The sequence below is a fragment of the Globicephala melas genome, chromosome 14 (genome assembly GCF_963455315.2).
Source record: "Globicephala melas chromosome 14, mGloMel1.2, whole genome shotgun sequence".
NCBI classification, from domain to species: Eukaryota; Metazoa; Chordata; class Mammalia; order Artiodactyla; family Delphinidae; genus Globicephala; species Globicephala melas.
Genome location: NC_083327.1, coordinates 78672815 through 78692505, shown reverse-complemented (window position 1 = coordinate 78692505; position 19691 = coordinate 78672815). Strand labels below are relative to the sequence as shown.

General features: G+C 45.1%; 1 protein-coding gene across 5 annotated transcripts in view; it reads right to left on the bottom strand.

Annotated features, from left to right (window-relative positions):
- The window catches only part of ARID1B (AT-rich interaction domain 1B), a 410652-nt gene that overhangs the window by 44111 nt on the left and 346850 nt on the right, over positions 1-19691 (bottom strand). For 3 of the 5 annotated variants that reach the window (XM_070043437.1, XM_060283285.1, XM_060283284.1), the window contains exons 8-9: positions 14868-15195; positions 12927-13055 (exon numbers count right to left, since the gene is read on the bottom strand). In XM_070043437.1, the coding sequence (XP_069899538.1) occupies positions 12927-13055; positions 14868-15195 (457 nt within the window). The remainder of the gene's footprint in view (positions 1-12926; positions 13056-14867; positions 15196-19691) is intronic. The other 2 variants (XM_070043438.1, XM_070043439.1) reach the window with 1 other exon arrangement.

Below are 19691 nucleotides of genomic sequence, written 5' to 3'. Positions count from 1 at the left end.
TATAACTAAGGGGGAAAAAGAGAATCAGAGTATAAAATCCATCAGGCAGATGGTTCCATTAAGTAACCTCAAAGGCCCAACTCTAATCTATTATTTCTCCCCCAAGTCTGCACAGTTCATCTTCAATCACCGTAAGATGATGAAAGTGCACATAACAGAGGTTTTAAAAAATATACTTAAAATAACAAAAAGTTAAAGATTTAAAGGTCCATGTGGTGGATGTCAGTTGCTGGTTACAACGGTCCTCAATTAAACTATGCCTATAGTTTCAAGAGTCTGGTTGGAAAGCCAGGGCTCTTGACTCTGTCACTAGTGACACCTTCCACTGGCACTGGGATCCAGGGGGAAAATCACTTTGGCTCTCTTAGCCTCAGTTTTTACATCTGAACATGGAGGAACTGATAATGATAATAACATCAATAACTTATCCAGTACTTACAAATATGCGTGGCATGATTTCTAGGTACTTTACACATTTAATTTTTTAAGTTCCTGGAGGAAGGGAGGTGGCACTATGTTCACAGACAGAGAAAGAAAATAAGGATCAGAGAGACTAAATAACTTGCCTGAAGACACACAGTAAGTGGCAGGAAGAGAAGTCCCCAAGCCTGCTTTCAGCCCAGTATGCTATATACTTCCTCTCTAAGGGCCCTGTAACAACGCTAACTCTCGATGACACAAAGCAGCTTGTCGTGCTCCTTCCTGTTGTCTACCATACTCCTCTTTTGGTGTAGAAAGTGACAAATCACAGCGGTGCTTTCCTCTGGGCTTCCTGGAGGGCTCACACAGTGAGAGGTAGTGGAAGTGGACAGACCAGCCCCCTGGACACCGGCCTTGAGGAGGGAGTTTATCCTGGGTACTACGGGCCTCTTGGGTAGTATCCAAGCAAGGAAGGAGCTGAGAGGGAAACGGGCCTTCCCAGGAGAGCAGGGCACGTGCGGCCACGAGCATAGCACTTGGCCACCTGTCTAAATGGGGGAGAGAGCCAGTCTGTCATCATCACAGAAGAAATCCTATTCATTACTGCTTTGGAAATGACTGCCAAGACTGTTGGTAATTTTGAACAAGCAAAATGGGCTTGATACTAAAAAAGAGCTTTCAATGCCCTCTGTTGAATTTTGGAAATCGAGACAATTTGTTTTTTGGAAGGACACATCAGATGGTTGCCTCTCTGACTAGGCCGAGCGCTCCAGCTCACTGTGGTGTCGCTGACAGAAGAGCACTTCCAGGGCTCACAACACAAAGCTGATTTGGTTGGGGCGACTCTACCATTACCAGGACCACAGCCGCCTCAGAGGATGCTGGTCCCTTTCCAGAGGCAGTGCTCACCGACTACCAGCTCTCTTTCTGACCACAGCAACATTTGGAATGCTCCAAATGGAATTAGGAGAGCAAAGAAACAAGTCACCAGTTTCCTGTTTTCAAAAGGAAACAAGAGCGACAAAACAAAAACAGGCAAAAATACAAACTGACATGAGGGAAAGATTTTCAACGTAAAACCCTACCAAGACGCACAACGTAAGTTGTACCTGGAAGAGCAAAGTGCCCTACCTTGATCTTTGGGTCTGTGAACTGCTGGGATGTTGTTTCTAGCGGGTCTATGGGCTCAGATGGTTTTGGTTACGAATGACCGCTCTCCTGACGGCATGGATTCCTAACCCGCAATGGCTGTGGCAATGAATGCCCAATAATGTCTGGGGGTAGGGGTGACAAACATTGGAAAATAACGTTTTGTTGCTGTTATGCTGCTGAGGCAGCTACTGGACTGTGCCCTGTGGAACCGACCGTGTTGGGCGGTGCCACAAATCACAAGGCGCTTACTACCACGTGGCCCTGTGCTGGCCGGGGGCCAGGGGGCCGGGGCACAGCCCGGCAGGACTCCCCCAGCTCAGGAGTGCCGAGGTGTGACGTAGGCGGTTGCTATGTAAACGTGCGGACTTGCGGAGTAACCAGAGGCACTTGAATTGGTCTTCAGTTGGGACTAGACCTACGTGTTTAAGATCTGTCATTCCATGACAAAAAGCAGGTTATTCCAACGAGAATGATTCAGAAGAGGAGCTGGCAGGCGCACTTCCCTCTAGCACTCCTCGGTCTACACACAAACAAGTGGTTTCTCATAGCTCGTCCTTTTATTCACTTTGGAGATTTCTCAAACATTACACATTAATCTGCCAATAAAGGGCTGGCTTTGGGGGAAAAAAACCCAGAAGCAAATACCAATTTTAAAGTGACCATTTCCAATGGTTCACCGTGAAAACAGAAAGGAGAATACAGCTTCCCACCACAGTTTGAATTTAGCAGGTAAAAATGTCAGTATGAAATCCAATACAGAGTAACCACACATGTCTAAATATCGTGTTTTTAAGTCAACTACGATAAAATTTAAAGTAAAATAAAGTCTGTATATGATTTTCGTGCTTTAAAAGAATATTTAGGCCGTATTGTTTTAGCAATCACCACTACTTTTTCTCAATAGGGATAGACTGGAAAGTGTGAAGTGTTTATTTTGAAAATGAATGGATTTCTGATACAGCTCTTTGGAGGAGGGTAGGGACAGACAGAAGAAACGCTCTGGAAATAGACACCAGGTGAGTGAAGCCACTTTATATAAAGTCTAGCGGCAAAGACACACAGAGAGAAGCTCCACTCTGAAGAATCCTAGCACTGAAAATATCATTATTGAATTATGCTCAAAAGGAAGATAAAGCAGTGCATGCTTTATTGGACAACGGCATGACTGCCAAACGTATGTATCTTTCTCTATACGGACTGTCACTATGGATGTAGTTTAAGTTATGAAGCCAGAAAAGACTGGTTACTGACAAAATAAATGAGACTAACACTAAAACTTGGGGTACTTTCCCACTTCAGCCCAGTAGTTATCAGGAACTTGAAACTTTAAAAAGCCCGATTCCAGCAGTTCAACCTCGGAGAGCTCCAATCGTATACATAACATTACACAGGATGCTCTATTTTAATAAACACAAATAATCGGCTTTATAAACAAATAATTTGCACGTACGTGTCCAGATCACTGGTGAAACAGACTTTCAACCTAAGTTACACAGCAGCTCTTCCAAAGCAGTACCAACAGGGACATTCAGTCAAGATTATTTAAAATCTAATATCTGAAGAATGAAAATCACTAGCTTTGCCCCCAAAACAACACAATCAAAACAGAAGTGAAAGCTGTCCGAACGGCAGCCCATTTTCGGTGTGGCTAATCCATCAGTACACCTGTGACAGCAAATGCAACTGCAGTTCTAGTGGGGAAATAACGTTATAATCTCAACAAGCCAGTTGCTTTGGCTAGAAATCAACCCTGTGAAGGTAAAGTGGCACTTCTATCATTAAACCAAAGACAAAGAACAAATCCAAGTGCCAATGACTTAAAATTCCTAGAAAGATGCACAGCCCACACACTACTTTTTAAAAAACTGTTGCACCCCTTTCACTCGGGAAGGCGTGCTATAATAACAAAATTAGTCAGAAATACCTTCTGTGTAGCTGACAGTTACAGACATGTGTTCATGATGGGTGTGGGAGGGGAAGGGGAGGAAGGCGCCCACCGGCAGGCCCAGACAAAAGCAAACACGAGTCAAGTAACCAGAGCAGGGAGTGTCCAACTGCAACCACGCCGTGCGGATAAAGGAGAGGTGCACACACTGGGGGAGCTTATAATGAGGAGGTCAGAGCACGTTCCCTGAGGAAGGGATGCTGGGCCCTCTGAACCCCCTCCTCAGGTGAGATCTGAGGGATGGAAAGGGACTCAATCAGGTGAGGAGGAGAGAAGAGGAGAGGAGAGATTAAGAGATGAGAGGGAGAGGGCGGGGGCCAGGTCACATGTGGCTTACGGTTCCCTGGGGTTTCGCCTGTCCCCTAAGAGGAGCTGGCAGAGACAAGGGGTTTAAGCAGGAGAAATGGCAGAAAAGGATGTGTATTTCAAAGGCATGGTCCTCTGGCTGGGGGGCGGCGGGGAGGACACAGCAAAGGCAGGAAGGACGAACGCAGGGCAACAGGTGTGTGGCTGTCACGCGAGTCCAGATGAGAGAAGGTGGCGCGCGGAACCGGGGTGGGAGTGACGGGGAGCTGAGCGCTCCCTCAGAGGTAGACCGGCAGCACTCGGTGATGAGTCAGACATTGTGGGGTAAGAAAAGGTGGCCCGACGTCCCCTGGCTGCCCGGCTGCACAAGGGGCAGGTAAGGGGCCGCTGCTGCGCGGAAAGACCTGCAAGAGACGTGAGCTGCGCTCTGGACACGTGGGGTCTGAGCGGCCAGGAGGCCACGTCGCGGAGGCGGCTGGAGACCAAGTCTGGGAAGCGGAGGGCGAGTCCTTTCCGTCAGCCTTCCTCCCTAGGCAGGAACGCCCTTTATCATACTTCTTGGTCTGTTTTCTAAGATCTTCCCTGTGTGAACATCACCTCTTTTCAAGGCAGCCTGTTCCCTTAAGGAGAGCTGAAGTGGGTATGATGACAGCAACAAATTAGCTAGAGCAACAATTATCAGTCACTTCCCAGCTATAAATTAATAACTCCCCAAACCCTTTGGTAATTGATACGTTTAAGTTTTTTTTTTTTTCTTCCTTTAAGCATGGACAAAGAGGAATGTAATAACATTCAACGTCTCTATGAAAAAGACCCTTTCAATAGAGGGGAGTAATGACTTTCTTAGCAAATCCTCCAGAACCGTCTTTAGTGAGTGTATATTTGCAGATGACTCTTCAGAGCATAGCTTCTCCCACGCGTGTCTCTGCCATGGGCCTATATAACGTGGCGCTGTCCACTGGGCCTCTCTGGGCCTAAAGCACTCTGGTTGTCTCCACCTTTCTCCAGAGAGCTGTATTTTCACCCCTGCATCTCAGTGAAGCTGTTTCCACCAAGCACGGAGGAATCCTGCATATTCCACGCTGAATTTCCTGAAACCCTGTAACATCAGAAACCTTGTTTCCCTTTCTGTTAACTATTTCCTGCAGACTCCTCAAAGGGCTCCAACCTGCTCCCAGCTCTGCTCCTGGCACTCACTCTAAAATGGCACCTGTCGTGCAATTTCAAGATTCAGTACTTCCTTTTCGCTTCAGTGCAGGTAACCCGTTTTAGTTGTTCCTAAAGCAGCTGACTGATCTTCACCTTCTCTCTCAAAGCAGCCAGGAGAACAAACAGAGCTCTAGGCTTCTGAAGCGAGACACTTCCTTGTCGGAGTGTGAAGAAAGTGCAAACACTATCTGGCTCCGTGAATTTTGGTGATTGCTAACTAAGGATGTTCTCTTCATCTCAAGGTTGATTTTGGTTTGTCAAACCCATTGTTCTGTTCTTATGAACTGTTTATGGCAATCTTACGAAAATGAACTAAAAAACTCCCTTTTGAAGATGCTACATTCAGAGGTTTTGACATCAGCACTTCCTTCAAGGGCAAGGCGTTAGGAAAGCCACAGGGCCAACACCGGGCCCCAAACCTGTCTTTTCCCTGCAAGAGGTGAGCGCGGCACTTTGGTGGGTGGGTGCTGGCACCCGTGGCTTCCGACTGGCCTCTAACAAGACGTAACTGGCACAGTTCCCTTGTCTGGTAAAAATGAGATCTGTTGAACCTTGTGAAAGAGAAACTAGTTGCCTCTGATGTCCCCTTTAGAAAGAAAAAAGTGCCCCCTTCTAACTGCATTATATTAAAGATTTTTAAGAAAGTTTATCTTGAGATCATAATGCCATTAAGACCTCGAATGATTGACAAAGAAGGCTATTCCTTCTCTGCGATAGGAGTTCCCACCTTTGCACCAGGACACTCCCTTCCTGGGTACAAGCCGTTAAGGGAGAGCGAATTGACACGGGGGTGGGTCTCCTTGGAGGTCTGGACACCTGGGACTCAGGCAGCAAATGGGCGTGGCAGCTACCGAGGAGCCAGGTAGCAGGTAGCAACGAGCTGACCCCAGTGCTGCTTTAGGAGGGGACAACCGAGAGGGCACAGGTCTCACATGCATTCAGACTTCTTGTACCTTAATGGACCAGGCTGTCGGCTAAAACAATAAAATGGAATTTGGGTCCCGAGATCCGCATCTCATACACTTTACCACAGCAACATTCTGTCAGACCCTCTAACAAGGAATGCACTTGTCCAGGGCCGCAGTGCCAGGAAATATATCAATATGGTTATTTCCAACTTACGAAAAAAATCCTCCTAAAATTCTTACAGATTTTCTGAGCTAAAGGTGGCCTTGGGCCACAAAGTTACTTAATTTATTTCAGCAAAACACCGTTCAAAATTAGGGTAAAAAATGTTGCAAGAAAGGCCTGATAGCTGAGAGAACTATAGTTCTTTACGTCCATGCCAGGCGCTCTGGCCCGAGAAGCTGGAGGGGCAGGACCCGGCAAGTTCGTACCGGTGGGTATTTAACAATCAAAGGCAATCCAGTAAGAGTTAACTTTTAAAGCAAGGGACGAAACCTTGTGGTTTGGTTTTGTTTTTTAATCTACGTGATGGAAATGGAGTTCAAAATAAGAATGAAGGTCAAGATTAGAAGAGCCTCAGGGAGTTGCTGCCACAGGCTTAACGCTACCAGCTAAGAGGCCCTCTGGGCAGTCGGACAATGCAGCCCCCCACCTATGATCTTCACTCGGTCACCCATGACACCTCCCCAACCCCAGACTGGGATAGACCAAGACCCGGATCACAGCCTCTTCATCGCTTACAAACTCTTCTTGTTGCCTTCGGCCCCAAACCCTGATGAGGTTATGAGATTTCAGACTGAGAACAACTTGACACTTCCTGGTTTCAACCTGAAAGCCTTGCAGGCTGGGGCTGAGGCCAATGGTACTACCTGAGACAAATGTGATCTCAGCACTCCTACCTTTAACAACTCCGAACAGCTGGGATTGGCTGGGCTGTGTTGCTGATTTTTTTCCAGTGACGGGTGGACTGTAATGCTGATTCTAGATGTGATATTCCCAGTTTGTCCGGTGTGAACATGTGGTATGTGGGGGAAGAGATGTTAGTGGGCCCATGAGGTTAGAAAGGAAGACAAGTGGCCTGGATGAGTAAACCTGGGCACACACTCCACTGATGGAGGACTGGCCCGGTTAATCAGAGCCCCAACCCGATACACACATCATTGAGAGCTCCCTTAGACGTGAGGACAGCACCCAGCTGTGAGACGTGCAGACTGGGACGTGGATAGAAGACATTCTGAATTAAGGAGGCAGTTCTAGGAATGGAGGGGAACTTGGAATATCTCAGAGTATCAGGAAGATACTGATATCTGAGAGGATGCTCAGAGGTAGAAAGTGAGACAAAAGATCGCCAAAGCCTGAGTCACGGTGTCAGGTCTGTTTAAACATCAGTTCCTTCTAATTCTGTCCAGTGTCCCCAGCCCTAGTCCAGTATTTTCTTCAGTCAGCGTCTATCAGGTACAAAGCACGGGCTCGCCGAGCTTGGGCTTTCCTGCCTCTTCCCTCTGTGTTTTTCACTAGTGCGCCTCAGCAGCAGGAACCCCTAATGCAATCCCCAGATCTGTGCTGGTCTTCTACGCCAGGATCAGCCAGTAGGTTTATAAAGATTACAGGCTCACGAGCCTCACCTGGCGTGCGGCTGGGGTGAGGGTGTGTGTGTATGTTTAAAAATCTCTCTAGATAACAACCAGTGGTTTAAGGAACTTCACAGACTCGAGTCCATGAAAGGTTTGCTGTACATTTCATACTTCGATTCCTTGGATCTCATTAAACTTTAAAAAAAAAAATCTCTCTTGGTATTTTAAAAATTAGTGTTTTACTACTTTTTGATTTGAAGACTAATACATGTACTTTATGGCTGCTATAATAATTCTGGAACTCTGAAAGATTTGATTGAAATCATAATCTTAAAATACCAACACAGCAATATGCATTCCAATTCTAAATTTTGAAGGCAAAAAAGGAGCTAAAAATTAAAGCATAGTGTTTAGATGTTAAAACAAAGGCTAACATTTCATTGTAAAAATTAAAACTCTATTTAAGCCTTTGAAATCTTTTCGCTTTGTCTTTCAATAACATGACTTCTCAAATCATAGCTATTATTTTAATACCTAATTGTCCAAAATCCAAAGGGCTAAATTCTTAGTTAACACAGATCACTCACAGCTCTTTAAGCCCATGGGCCCACTATAACTGAGGTTGCACACACATGCGTTTTTGCCCCTTCTCTTTGATGTGTTAATGCACTATCTCCATTACTTTGTTTCCACATCAGTGCCTCCTAGCCCATCAGCAGACTGAGTCATACTGGCTTCAGAGGAAAAAAATAGAAAAAAAGTGCCTTGCTGGCAAATAGCAACAGGCGAAATGAATTATAAACACCCCCCCCCCCACTAAAGAAGAGTTGCTGGAAGCTGGGGCGGGGGTGGGGGGCGATGGTGCATATAAGACAGGTATAAGCGTCTACGTAGGCCCAATCCACCAGGGTCTGTACGTGCAGCTAGCTGTTCCCAAGCAGAGGAACCACTGCTCAGACTCTCACAAAACATTCAGCCACGGCAACATCAATTGTTAGACGCTACTGATCAAGCTACCTTATGGTTAAGACTTCATGAAATTTATTCACCCTGTTAAAGAGCGGCTAAGATTGGAAAATAATATTAATTAAAATCCCTAATCTCCTACTTTACTAGGAAAACAAAAATATTTAAAAGCTATTTTCAGTTATCCTAGCTTTTGGTATGACTTAAGAATTAAGATGTACGTCTCCAGACTCAGGTTGTGATATTCAGTATAAAAATTCCCTCCTCGGCAGGAGAAATGAGACTTTTCAAATTGACTCGTTTTTGCTCTTTCTTTCTTTTTTTTTTTTAAAAACCTAAGAAGTCTGAGAGTCTTCCTCTGTCTGATATTGAGTTGGCTCAATGGGGAGCCCTTAAAGGGACAGAAGGGGATGACACATATTGCTTGTATCAGCATCACGTAGGTGTGTGCATTTATCTGGGTAAAAATGCCCACTTCTGTTTCTCCTCTTGCACGACTCAGAATCCTTATTTTAACAGCTACACTCCAGTCTCAAGAATGCAAGATGTTAAAGCGCCACTGGTGGGCAATCGAAGGATGAAAAGGACAGAAATTCAAACCCAACTGTGTGTCATCAAGTAAACTGTCACTTCACTTCATAAGGTGTGTGGTTCCAGAAACAAACGACTCGCGGCGTGCAGGCAAGTCTGAGTGGAAGCAGCAAAGCGCTCCCTTCCTTTCAGATACGACAAAGGCTGAGCTAATGAAAAACAATTCAGACTCCGGTGCAAGAAACAGGATCTCCAATGAGACACTGATTAATGTTTGCTTTCTACTAGTTATCAATAGATTTGCCTTTAGACATAAGGGAGAAGTAAAATTAAGAGATTTTTTTAAAAAAGAAAATCTACAGAGACAGCACTAAGTGGAAGGAAGAGCCACAGGCCTAGGAGACAGGGCCCTGGGGTCGACTTTGCCCCGCCTGTAACTAACTAAGTAACCCATGGCAGGTAACTTTGTAGATCTTGGTTTCCTTCATCATAGAATTGAGGGGTACAGACTGGATGCCATCTAAAATCTTTCCAGCTCTAAAATTCTATTATTGTACAACTGAAAGTCTATATCCTCTTGGAACCTATCCTGGTGAAAATATTATCCTAAAGATCTGTGCCAGGACTTTGACACAAACCATCTCAAGTCACCGAAGACTTGATTAAAGTTGAGATATAGGAGGTGCTGGGGATGGCTGACTTCAAGGAATCAAAATCTACCATGGCTTAAAGGTCTAGGGCTTGCCAGGCCTTCTGTAAGTTCACTGAAGTCATGCATCACCCTGGAGCTCATTTCCAAGAAAAAAAAAAAAATCTGGATAACGCTGAAATATCCAAAGCCACAGATCAGCTACACTGGGCAGAGATGTCAACTGTCGGACGGTACCAGGTGGGTGCCACCTAGAATGAAAGAATGAATGCAAAACACACTAAATGACCGAGGGAAATTTATTTTATGCGTGTGTGTGTTAAGCATAGAGGTCAATCATTCAAAAAATATGAAGGATTATGTTATAGCCTGGGATTCATGGAAATGCTTCTTTAGAAGCAGTAGGCCAAAGTCTTTCCTAAACTTCTGGCCAACCTGGGCTCGTCTGTACTTTGACAGTGTCTCAGAGTCCCTCCGACATGACGCTCCAGAACTGGACTGACGATGAACGTCATCCGCCAGCCCCGACTAGGCTTTTAGTAAGACAACTAGTATTTCCCACTCTCTGTTTCTCGTTACTTCAAAAGAATAGAACATGATCTAGAAATGCTTTAAAACTGAACACAGAAAGGTATCTTCTGAGTAAAAAAGTATATCAAATGTGTATGGGGGGAGGTCCTGGACAGATATTACATATAAATTGCTAACTTCAAATTATTGTATAGTACTACTCAGCTAATCTAGTACCGGAACAGTACGATTCATCACGTTCTATTGTAAATTGTCTGAAAATCAAAATGAGGGAGTCCTTTACTCAAAAGGTGACAAAGAAAACACAGTTCATCCACATGTTCCTTAACTTATCCACTGCAGCAGCTCTGCTCTCACAATGTCACTCTTAAAAAAGGAATTAGTGAAACAGCTTCTAACAAGTTTAATCTGTGTGTTTTTTCCTCTATATTATTTTACATCCAACTAGCTGAAAAAGCCTGAAGCATAATTGCCATAATCCTTCATTTCTGCAGTTAGCTTTCTGTCTCTAATTGCGCACGTGCACACACGCGCGCGCGCGCACGCACACACACACACACACACACACACACACACACACACACACACACACTCACTCCCTTCATCACTAATTTGTCTTTTTCAGATTCTTTCTTAGGCTCTAGGCCCTTTGGGATTCTGACTTGAGAAAGAAGTCATTATAACCAACTCTGTGAATATTGTGTTTCTGAAAGGCTTGGGCCACTTCTCCCTGACAGTCTGCCATTTAGTGGACTGGCTTTCCAAGTTGCCAACCTAACTTTACCCTGACAGAGCTATCAGTGGGGAAAGAAAACAAGAACAAAAGCAAAAACACAAGTCTGCTGCAGTGAGCTGTTAAGTATAAAGCAAAAACATGTTGAAAATCAAGTTTCCTAACCCATAGCACTGAAACATGTACTCTACATGTTTTCTCACATTCAAGCTTCTACTTTAAAAAAAAAAGGGGGCACAACAGGTTATGTATATTGCAAAGTGCAAAGGAAGGAAGATTTAAAATAGAAATCAAACTTTTTCTTTCTTTTTTAGAAAGGATAGTGTAAACGCAAACGGCAAAATTCAGAGCTAACACAGATGGGGCTGCAAAGATGAGCCTTTGCCAACTGTGCTTCATATGATTTACAAAGAATCCCTCCAACATCTTCCTTTTTCTTAGTTTTAATTAAGGAGGAGGTGTTGTATTCTAAGGAAGCTCTCTGGATGCTGCTGGCTGAAATGCAGATTTGATCTTCCCGTGCTGGTTAGCTAACATTGATTTTCTGCCCCAGTGAAAGACATTTTACTCTGATGCATGCCATTTAAATTCATTTTACACAGCTGCTTAATGTGGCTTGGCAAGGCACAGCCAAACTCGCCTTGTGGGTCTAAATAGGACTCCTGAGTTGGTGAAGGACAGATCCTATGGATTAGCAGCTGATGATAAATGCTCTTCTCCCCCCACCGTTATCTTCCTACTAACTCATGAAGTGACCTTGAGAGTAGCACAAGAAAGGAAAAGAGAGGAAAGACGATTTCTCCAAAATAAGTCTGTTTACCTCATTCTACGCTTAGTTCACTTTTAGGATTATGTTTACAGAATTCTTTATTTGTTGGTCCACATTTAGGGCCATGTTTACAGGATTTAGAACTCTCAATTGCAAAATTATCATTTGCTCTTGTTGCCTAAATAAATGTATATTGAATATAAAGCTACAAAAAAGCCCTCTGTGTCATGCATTCATAACAAGTAGTGAAAACACAGTTCTGTAAGTTTAGTCTTTAAACAAAGCTAGTTGGTTGTTTCCGGTTTTATTTTACAAAATTGTTGTATCTTTCTGCTGAAACTAACCCCTTAACACTCTTCAATCTACATGAGATAATCTTATTATTACTATATGCTAAATGATATCGGTAAAAATAATATACTTTAAGAGTATTTACTAACCTAACGACAGTGACAGCCTGATATTATAGTTTTGTAGTAGGAAAGAAGAGAGATACTTTTTGTTGCTGTATGTAATTCCTGTGTCGAAATTGATAATAATATGGCAACACTGTGTTTAGAAAAAAAAATTCTGTGTTGCATTATTTGGTTGTATTCTCCTGGTGACTTTAATATTCTAAACCTCCTTGGGAGAAGGAGATAATAGAAATCGTTGGCGCAGATGTCTGCTCAGTGATGATGGCACGAGGCCCCTCGCAAGTCCTATTAAGAACCTAAGCCCTGCCTCCTGCAGTGGGGCTCCATGGGGCCACCGCACTCTGAATTCAGGGCGAGTGTGGAAGCAGGTCCCTGTAGTGGCAGGAACGACAAGAACACAGTCATGATAACAGTGCTACACAAGTCCTAGACGACACAACGACAACAGTGGGGGACATGACGCCGGAGTAGGTGACTTCATTACTTTTACGTACATAAAAGTTTTTGTTTCCCTCTCAGGCACGAAGGAAAGAAGCCATGCCGAAGCCATGCAAAGACAGGATCTGGGGGACGGCATGCAGGTCTCCACCAAACTACCACAGTACTGCTGGTGAGGATGCAAAACGAAACAGAACAAAACAAACAAAAAACCCAAAACAAACAAAAATAAACAAAAGACAGCCCCCTCTGAGATGGATTTCCTATTAGGTCTTTCACTCTCTTACTTTGGGTGTTCCTTTCGCAGCCAGACGGCATGTTCATTAACAGTTTAAAACAATGCCCAGGACCCGCAGCAAGTCAGGGCACGTTGCTACCTACCCGTACTGGTCAGGCTGGTTCAGCATGGGAGCCTGAGAGTTGCCATAGCTGGGGTGCTGGGAAGAAAACATGGGGCGTCCGCCAGCCCCAGGCTGGCTGGGGTACGCAGGCGACCTAATGTGCGGTGGCCTAAAGCAGAACAGAAGAACAACTTCTTTGGATTTTTGCTCCGCAGACAGGCGGCCCCGCCCATTGCCATCTCCACACAGGTGCGGAGGCTACAGAAGGTGGCATAAGACACTCTGTGCCATGCAGCTGCCTGGCATGGAGCTGGAGAACAACCCTTCAAAAAAGGGGTGGGGGACGGGGCAAAGGAGAGAGAGGAGTAAGATTCTCAGAGTCAATCTCAGGTTTACAGTTCCGAAGCATAGCTTTGACTTTGGTAGAAGCCAAAAAATAAACAGTCTCCATTCAGACTCCTGGAGAGCTCTGATGGGTGGAATGTGAGGGTGAGGCTTTGGAATGGCCTACCGATTAGCAATAGAAAATGAAAATGCATGGATGTATACCTATACGGTAACTTATATAAAATTATATATAAACTGATTCAGAAAGGGAGCACAGCAAGGCTTTTTAATCAAACAATTATGCCTTAATCTCTACAGTTATCTTCTTCCCAGATCACTACCCAAGGCTTCATGTCAAATGCAATCAAGTACTTACTCCTTAAAAAGGAAATAACTTGTGCTTTTTGAGTTGTGACAGTGGACAATTCATTTAAACCTAAATTAGAACTTCAACTGGACCAGCCAAACCAGTCCTCACGGACAGGTTTATTAAAACATTCTCTCTACAGCCTGCATAGGTTCAGTTCAGAGGTATAGCGCTGGGATTCAGAAGATCCTAAGTAATTGTAACGCGGAGGAGAGGGTGGGGGGTGGGGCGGAGGGAGAGGGAGAGAGGGGGAGAGAGAATATGACTGACTTTCATTTTATTATGTGGAGCAAACAGTGAGACTGGAAGGGTCCCTAACATTCCCGAATAGCAACTTCAGAGGAAAAGCAACAAAGGGATACATTTAAACACACACACACACACACACACACAAAAGCTCTTATTTCCCTTTGACAAACTCAGAATCTTCTCTCTTTTCTTCTGAAGATACCGTATGTTCATACATATCTGTCGGTGTCCTTTGTTTTAAAACATACCTTGACATGTTAAACATAATTCAAACATTTTTACATGTGAGTCTTTTAAAACATATTCACTTTGCCTCCTAAATTTTTAATTCAGTTATTTTTAGACAGGTCAAGTATTTACTTCAAGAATTAATTTTAAAATTCAGGATTAAAAACAAGGAAGTAGTTGAGGCTAGAGCCTTTGCTCTATCAACTTAAAGTTTCAGAAATATAATCCTTGTTTTATTAACCACCTTTTGGTTTGGACAGAGAGAGAGCTATGCCCAGAAAAATAAAATACAACATAAGAACGTGAAGTAATAAATCTCACACATATACACTTAGACAAACACACACAGTACACATATGTACACATACAAAGTTTCTATTTTAATAAAGATTTTTATGGTGAGGTAAAAAAAAAAAAAAAGGGAGAAGTTCTTTTTGAATGTTTTAGATTTTAGCCAGTTTTTAGGCTCTAGACTTTCCCGCCTAAACCTCACTGTGTTAAGTGGAACCACAGACACTCGCGATGCCACTGGCTCTAGGTTGCTTGGTGCAGCGACTATTCACAGCTGTTTCAAATAACCTCCCACAGCTGACTTGCCCACCAGTGATTCCTTCTTCCATGTCTCATACAACGTGATCTATTATTTACTTCTCTGACCTTTATGGTACAGAATATATTTAACACAAAAGGAATGGCCAAGCCAAGGGACCCTCTGCTGCTCTCCGCCCCCGTGGGAGCCGGGGATGATGCAGCTCTGGGCTCCGCATGTGCGCACACATCCACACACAGACCGCCCGCCCGACGGCATACCTGCTTTGTGCCGAGTTCGCAGCGGCCTGCATCACTGCGGCAGCTGCCTCCTGTGCCTTACGGTTCACGGTTGGCATTGGTGGCCCCATTCCTGGCCCTCCCTGCTGAGACATGCCAGGAGAACTAGGGGTCATGCTGCTCATATTTCCAGGAAAGGGTCTGTTCTGCATCCCAGCTGATGGCATTCGTCCCAGGGGCATAGCACCACACGGCTGGCTTGGCCCTTGTCCATGCATCTGGCTGTTGGCATTGATGCCCATGCCGGGCCCTGGGCCGCTGTAGCTTGCACTGGGCACCCCACTATATGTTGGGGGTCTGGAGTAGTTACCTAAACAAAAATCAAACACAAATTAAAGCCTTTTACTTAATATTTGAACTTGTGAAAACATTCACTGGAAACACTTTGTGTCCAACAGTGTCATCAACACAGAACATTAGTCATTTTCCTCATTAACCCTTTCCCCTATTGGCGCTGATGAGGTTGGCAGTCAAAATACGCTCTCTCTGCACATTCCAAAGGCAAAGAGCCACACAGGACCACTGTAACACGGAGGGAGACCCAGGCTGATCACTGAAACCATCTGTGGATGGACACGGGATGCTAGTGCTGAGTGGTGCTCTAGCTCATCCAGCACCTCGTACTCTTACCAAGATTTAACTGAAACAAGTATTTCAGCCCCCCGTCCGCAGGTGAACACCAATCTGAGACTGCACCACTACACCACTACCACACTGGACAGTTACGATAAAGGGTTCAGCAGGTGTAAGAAAACATGCACATGTGGTCAAAATTACCCTTCAAAACCCCACGGGAGGTGTCATGTGGAAACGCGACATTAATCCAGCACAGTTGTCTTTCCTCTGGTGTCTGGAAGACTTTTTTTGTTTGAGCACCAGATAAAGTGGCTGGTTTGCACTTGAGGCCACGTCTTATGAAATAAGTTTCAAGCACTGGCATGGCGCTCAGCCCAGCGAGATGGTGGCACTATGGGAAGCAGGCAGGGTCCCAGACTGAGATAAGCGTCCACAGTCTCACCTCCCGTCTCTGCTCACACGGGGCACATGCTCATGGAGTAGAATGGCCTGGACTAGTGCAGTAGTTGTGTTTTCTCTCTCCTTCACACCTTTTCTTTTGATCGAGTGCACATAAACTACATTCAAGTAAATTGAAGGCATATATAATGCCACTTCAATAATAATAATTGCTGAACCATACTACGTGTGAGACATTGGGCTAAGTGCTTTGCATCAATGATTTCATTCTTTTCTCCAATAATTATATGAAATGTAGGTACGACCATGACTCCACTTACAAATGAAGAAAGTCAACAGCTAGTAGGTTAGGATTCAAGCTCAAGCAAAATGATTATGGAACCCATGTAATTAACCAATAAAATATGCTGCCTCCCAATAAGTGACTGTTGAAATGAAATATATGCAAAAGGATAAGTGTCTGTAGAATATGGATTAGTGTTCCTCCACCTGTCCTTACTACTTTCTGGAAGAATCTCCTCATCTATATAACATAACTGTTCTAGGCACAGGGAATGTGAAGTTAAATACAATGCAATTCCTGTACTCAAGGAGCTCACGACCTAAGTGTGTATGTGTGTGTGTGTGTGTGTGTGTGTGTGTGTGTGTGTGTGTGTATGTGTGTGTTTGTGTGTGTATAAGGTGGAGTAGCAGGGGTAAGATGAGAAAAAATACAAAAACAAAAAGATAACGCACTGTGAAAAGCATAAGAGAAAGAAGAATAAGTCTGTGTCGGGTGGGGATACGGGGGGTTGTCCATGGTTGGGCGTTGAGCGAAAGGTTTTGAAAAACCACCTTGGGTCGCAACCCAGGCGTCCGTGTGGGGCAGGCTTTGGGATCTGAGAGAACTGGGGCTGAGGGAAGACTCCCTATATATACTGACCATGTGACCTTAGAGCTAAGTCGTTTTAATCTTTCTTTGTTTCCTTCTCTTCTCTGTAAAACAGAGATAAGCCTCTTCCATACTGTCTACTTGAAGAGTTGCTGTTAGGATTAAATGACGTAACATGTAAAGTATCTCAAACGTTGAGTGCAAAAGTGCTAGGGGGTTACCGTCGGATGGTGATTAAGGCAGAAGAGGGCAGGGAGCGCCTATGGAAGAGGCCGTGGACGACGGCACAGACAGCGAAGGGGCGAACTCAAGAGCAAGTCACTGCTGAGCTTCATGGGGCCGCGAGAAGAGGACAGAGGGAAGAGGCCCCCATATACCAGGCTGCCAAGCCTGGGACCTATTCTGAAGGTGAGAAGGAGTTTCTCCAGGTTTTCCAGCAGAAATTGGGTTGGATTAGTAACAACAACAAAAGCCAGCAATTGATATTTACTGTGTGCTAAGCTCAGTTTCGAGTTCTTTGCATCACCTCCTTTAATGCTTACATCAAGCCTAAGAGGTCCCGGTCATTACCACCCTCACTTCAGGGAGGAGCCTGAGGTGCGGGAGGTTGAGAGGCCTGTCCCAAGGTCACGTGGCTAACATGCCTCAGAGCCACAGTCTGCACCCCACTAGCCACAGCCCTGACTGGCCTCTCAAATACTTAAGGAAAACCACACTTACATCACATTATCATCACAGTCGTGAAAGCAGGTCTTCTCAAGTGCAGACCACCTACAAATCTGCAGGAAGCCCAGACTATTCAGCACTGACTGGTATTTGCTCTGTTAGGTGCCTCACGTGAGCTCTCTTACGTGGCTGTCTATGAAGTATATTACTCACTGGAGACAGTGTGAAGGTCACTGTTCACACAGACCACGGGCCGGGCACACTTTCTGTAAAGGGCTGGAGACTAAATACTTTAGGCTTTGTGGGCTAGATGGTGTCTGTCAAAACTAAACTGCCGGGCTTCCCTGGTGGCACAGTGGTTGAGAGTCCGCCCGCCGATGCAAGGGACACGGGTTCATGCTCCGGTCTGGGAAGATCCCACATGCCGCGGAGCGGCTGGGCCCGTGAGCCATGGCCGCTGAGCCTGCGCGTCCGGAGCCTGTGCTCCGCAACGGGAGAGGCCACAACAGTGAGAGGCCCACATACCGCAAAAAACCAACCAAACAAACAAAAGCTAAACTGCCACTGCAGCCCTGACATGGCTGGAAGCAACACACACACCAACGGGAGCCCCTGCGTTACGAACACGACGGCCGGCCAGAGTGGCCCTAATCTGCTGAGCCCCGCCACAGACCGGTCTTGGGACAAGCTTCTTAAGAAAATGCTCCAGCAACACAGAAAGTGACTTGTTACAGCCAGCAGCTACTTTCCCCTCAATATCCCTGGAAGCCAAAGAAAGGCTGGAGAGGAACAACCGAGCGAGGCACTGGCCGTCCAAGGAGGTGGAATGGATAGGAAAACAAAAGGGAAGGGAAGGAAGGGACAGGAGAGGTTCAACATACATCACCTCGGGGGCCTCCGAATTGCATTGTGAGTTAGTCTTTTACGCCAGCACCTCAAATTTAAACTGCCTTTGCATGATGACACTCTGCCTTTGCAGACGTAATCAAACTGATACTGTTTTCAAGTAAAAGGTGAACATTCACTGTTTATCAAAGTTCTTTATAAAAAGTTCTGAGGTTGCTCTGAATCTCCCGTCCCACAGGACCACACAGAAGGTCCCCGTCGGTTTTCCCATCACACCGTCTCCGCGGAAAGGGCCCCTTATACTCATCCTGGTTGGGAGGGACGCAGAACAATGGGCAGGATGCTGTGTCCTGCCTCTTCCCACGCCTTCTCAGAGCACAGTCCTCGGAACTCTTCTCTGCAGCGGGTTGGAGACTCCCCCCGCCCCGCCCTACTGACCTCACAGCCCTTCACTTCCAGATTATCTGATAACATCAGTGAGATCCAGCGGTGCCTTTCTGGCTCTTGCTTTTATTAAAAAGAAACAAACTCATTTACACTTTGAACACAAATGATATCAATTCACATATTCTTGCTATTGCTCTGCAGCTAGTTTCCACCCCCCTCAACACCTGATAAGCGACTCATTTGGTACGAAACTTTATTCAGTGAAAACATACCTACGCTTTGCCTTTGAAGGAAGTGAAATGACACTTTAATCTTGTTTTACAAAACAAGCATTTACCTGGTTGTTGCAGACTATGCCCACAATGCAGTTTCATATGAGAGTAAGGTCCCTGATTCTGTGGAATGCTGCTTAGAGTTGAAGTAGAATGCCGTTCATACTTGGAACAGAGAAATACTGTCACTCTGGGTTCCTGCACCTTGGGTTTAACTGGCAGTCAGGGGCTGTATTTTAATGAACACAAAGAAACAACTGAGATGTTCAGTAACCCTCTAGTTGACTTCTAGCTTTTTCATTCATTTTATGTACTAAGAAGACAAGAGCTGGGTTTCAATCACTTTGCTCAATTCAGCAGCTGGTCTTCGTTGCACAGCAGGAAGCATTCTGTAATCGGGTGGAGTATGCGTCAGAGCACAACCACCATGCACACCCATACACGCACGCGTGCACTTGTCCTTAGAAAGGCCCATTGAGTGCTGGGCCCCCAATCTTATTTTTCCTCAATCAGTTAGGCTGATTTCACAAACTGGCACTCAAAAGCACATGTCAAGGGAATATGTTCTAATTATAGAGGCCTCTATTTGGTAGAAGAAATACAAAGTCCCCTTTTCTTCTCCTTGAAACTTTCAAGACTTCCCTCATTAAACTCACATGCCTGGATAAAAATGGTTTCTAAAGGCTTTAAATGGCTTAAGAGGCAGCAACGGATAAAGCACAGGCTCTAGAAACTGGGTTTGAATACTGGTCTGACACTTCCTAGGGGCATGACCTTGGACAAGCTACT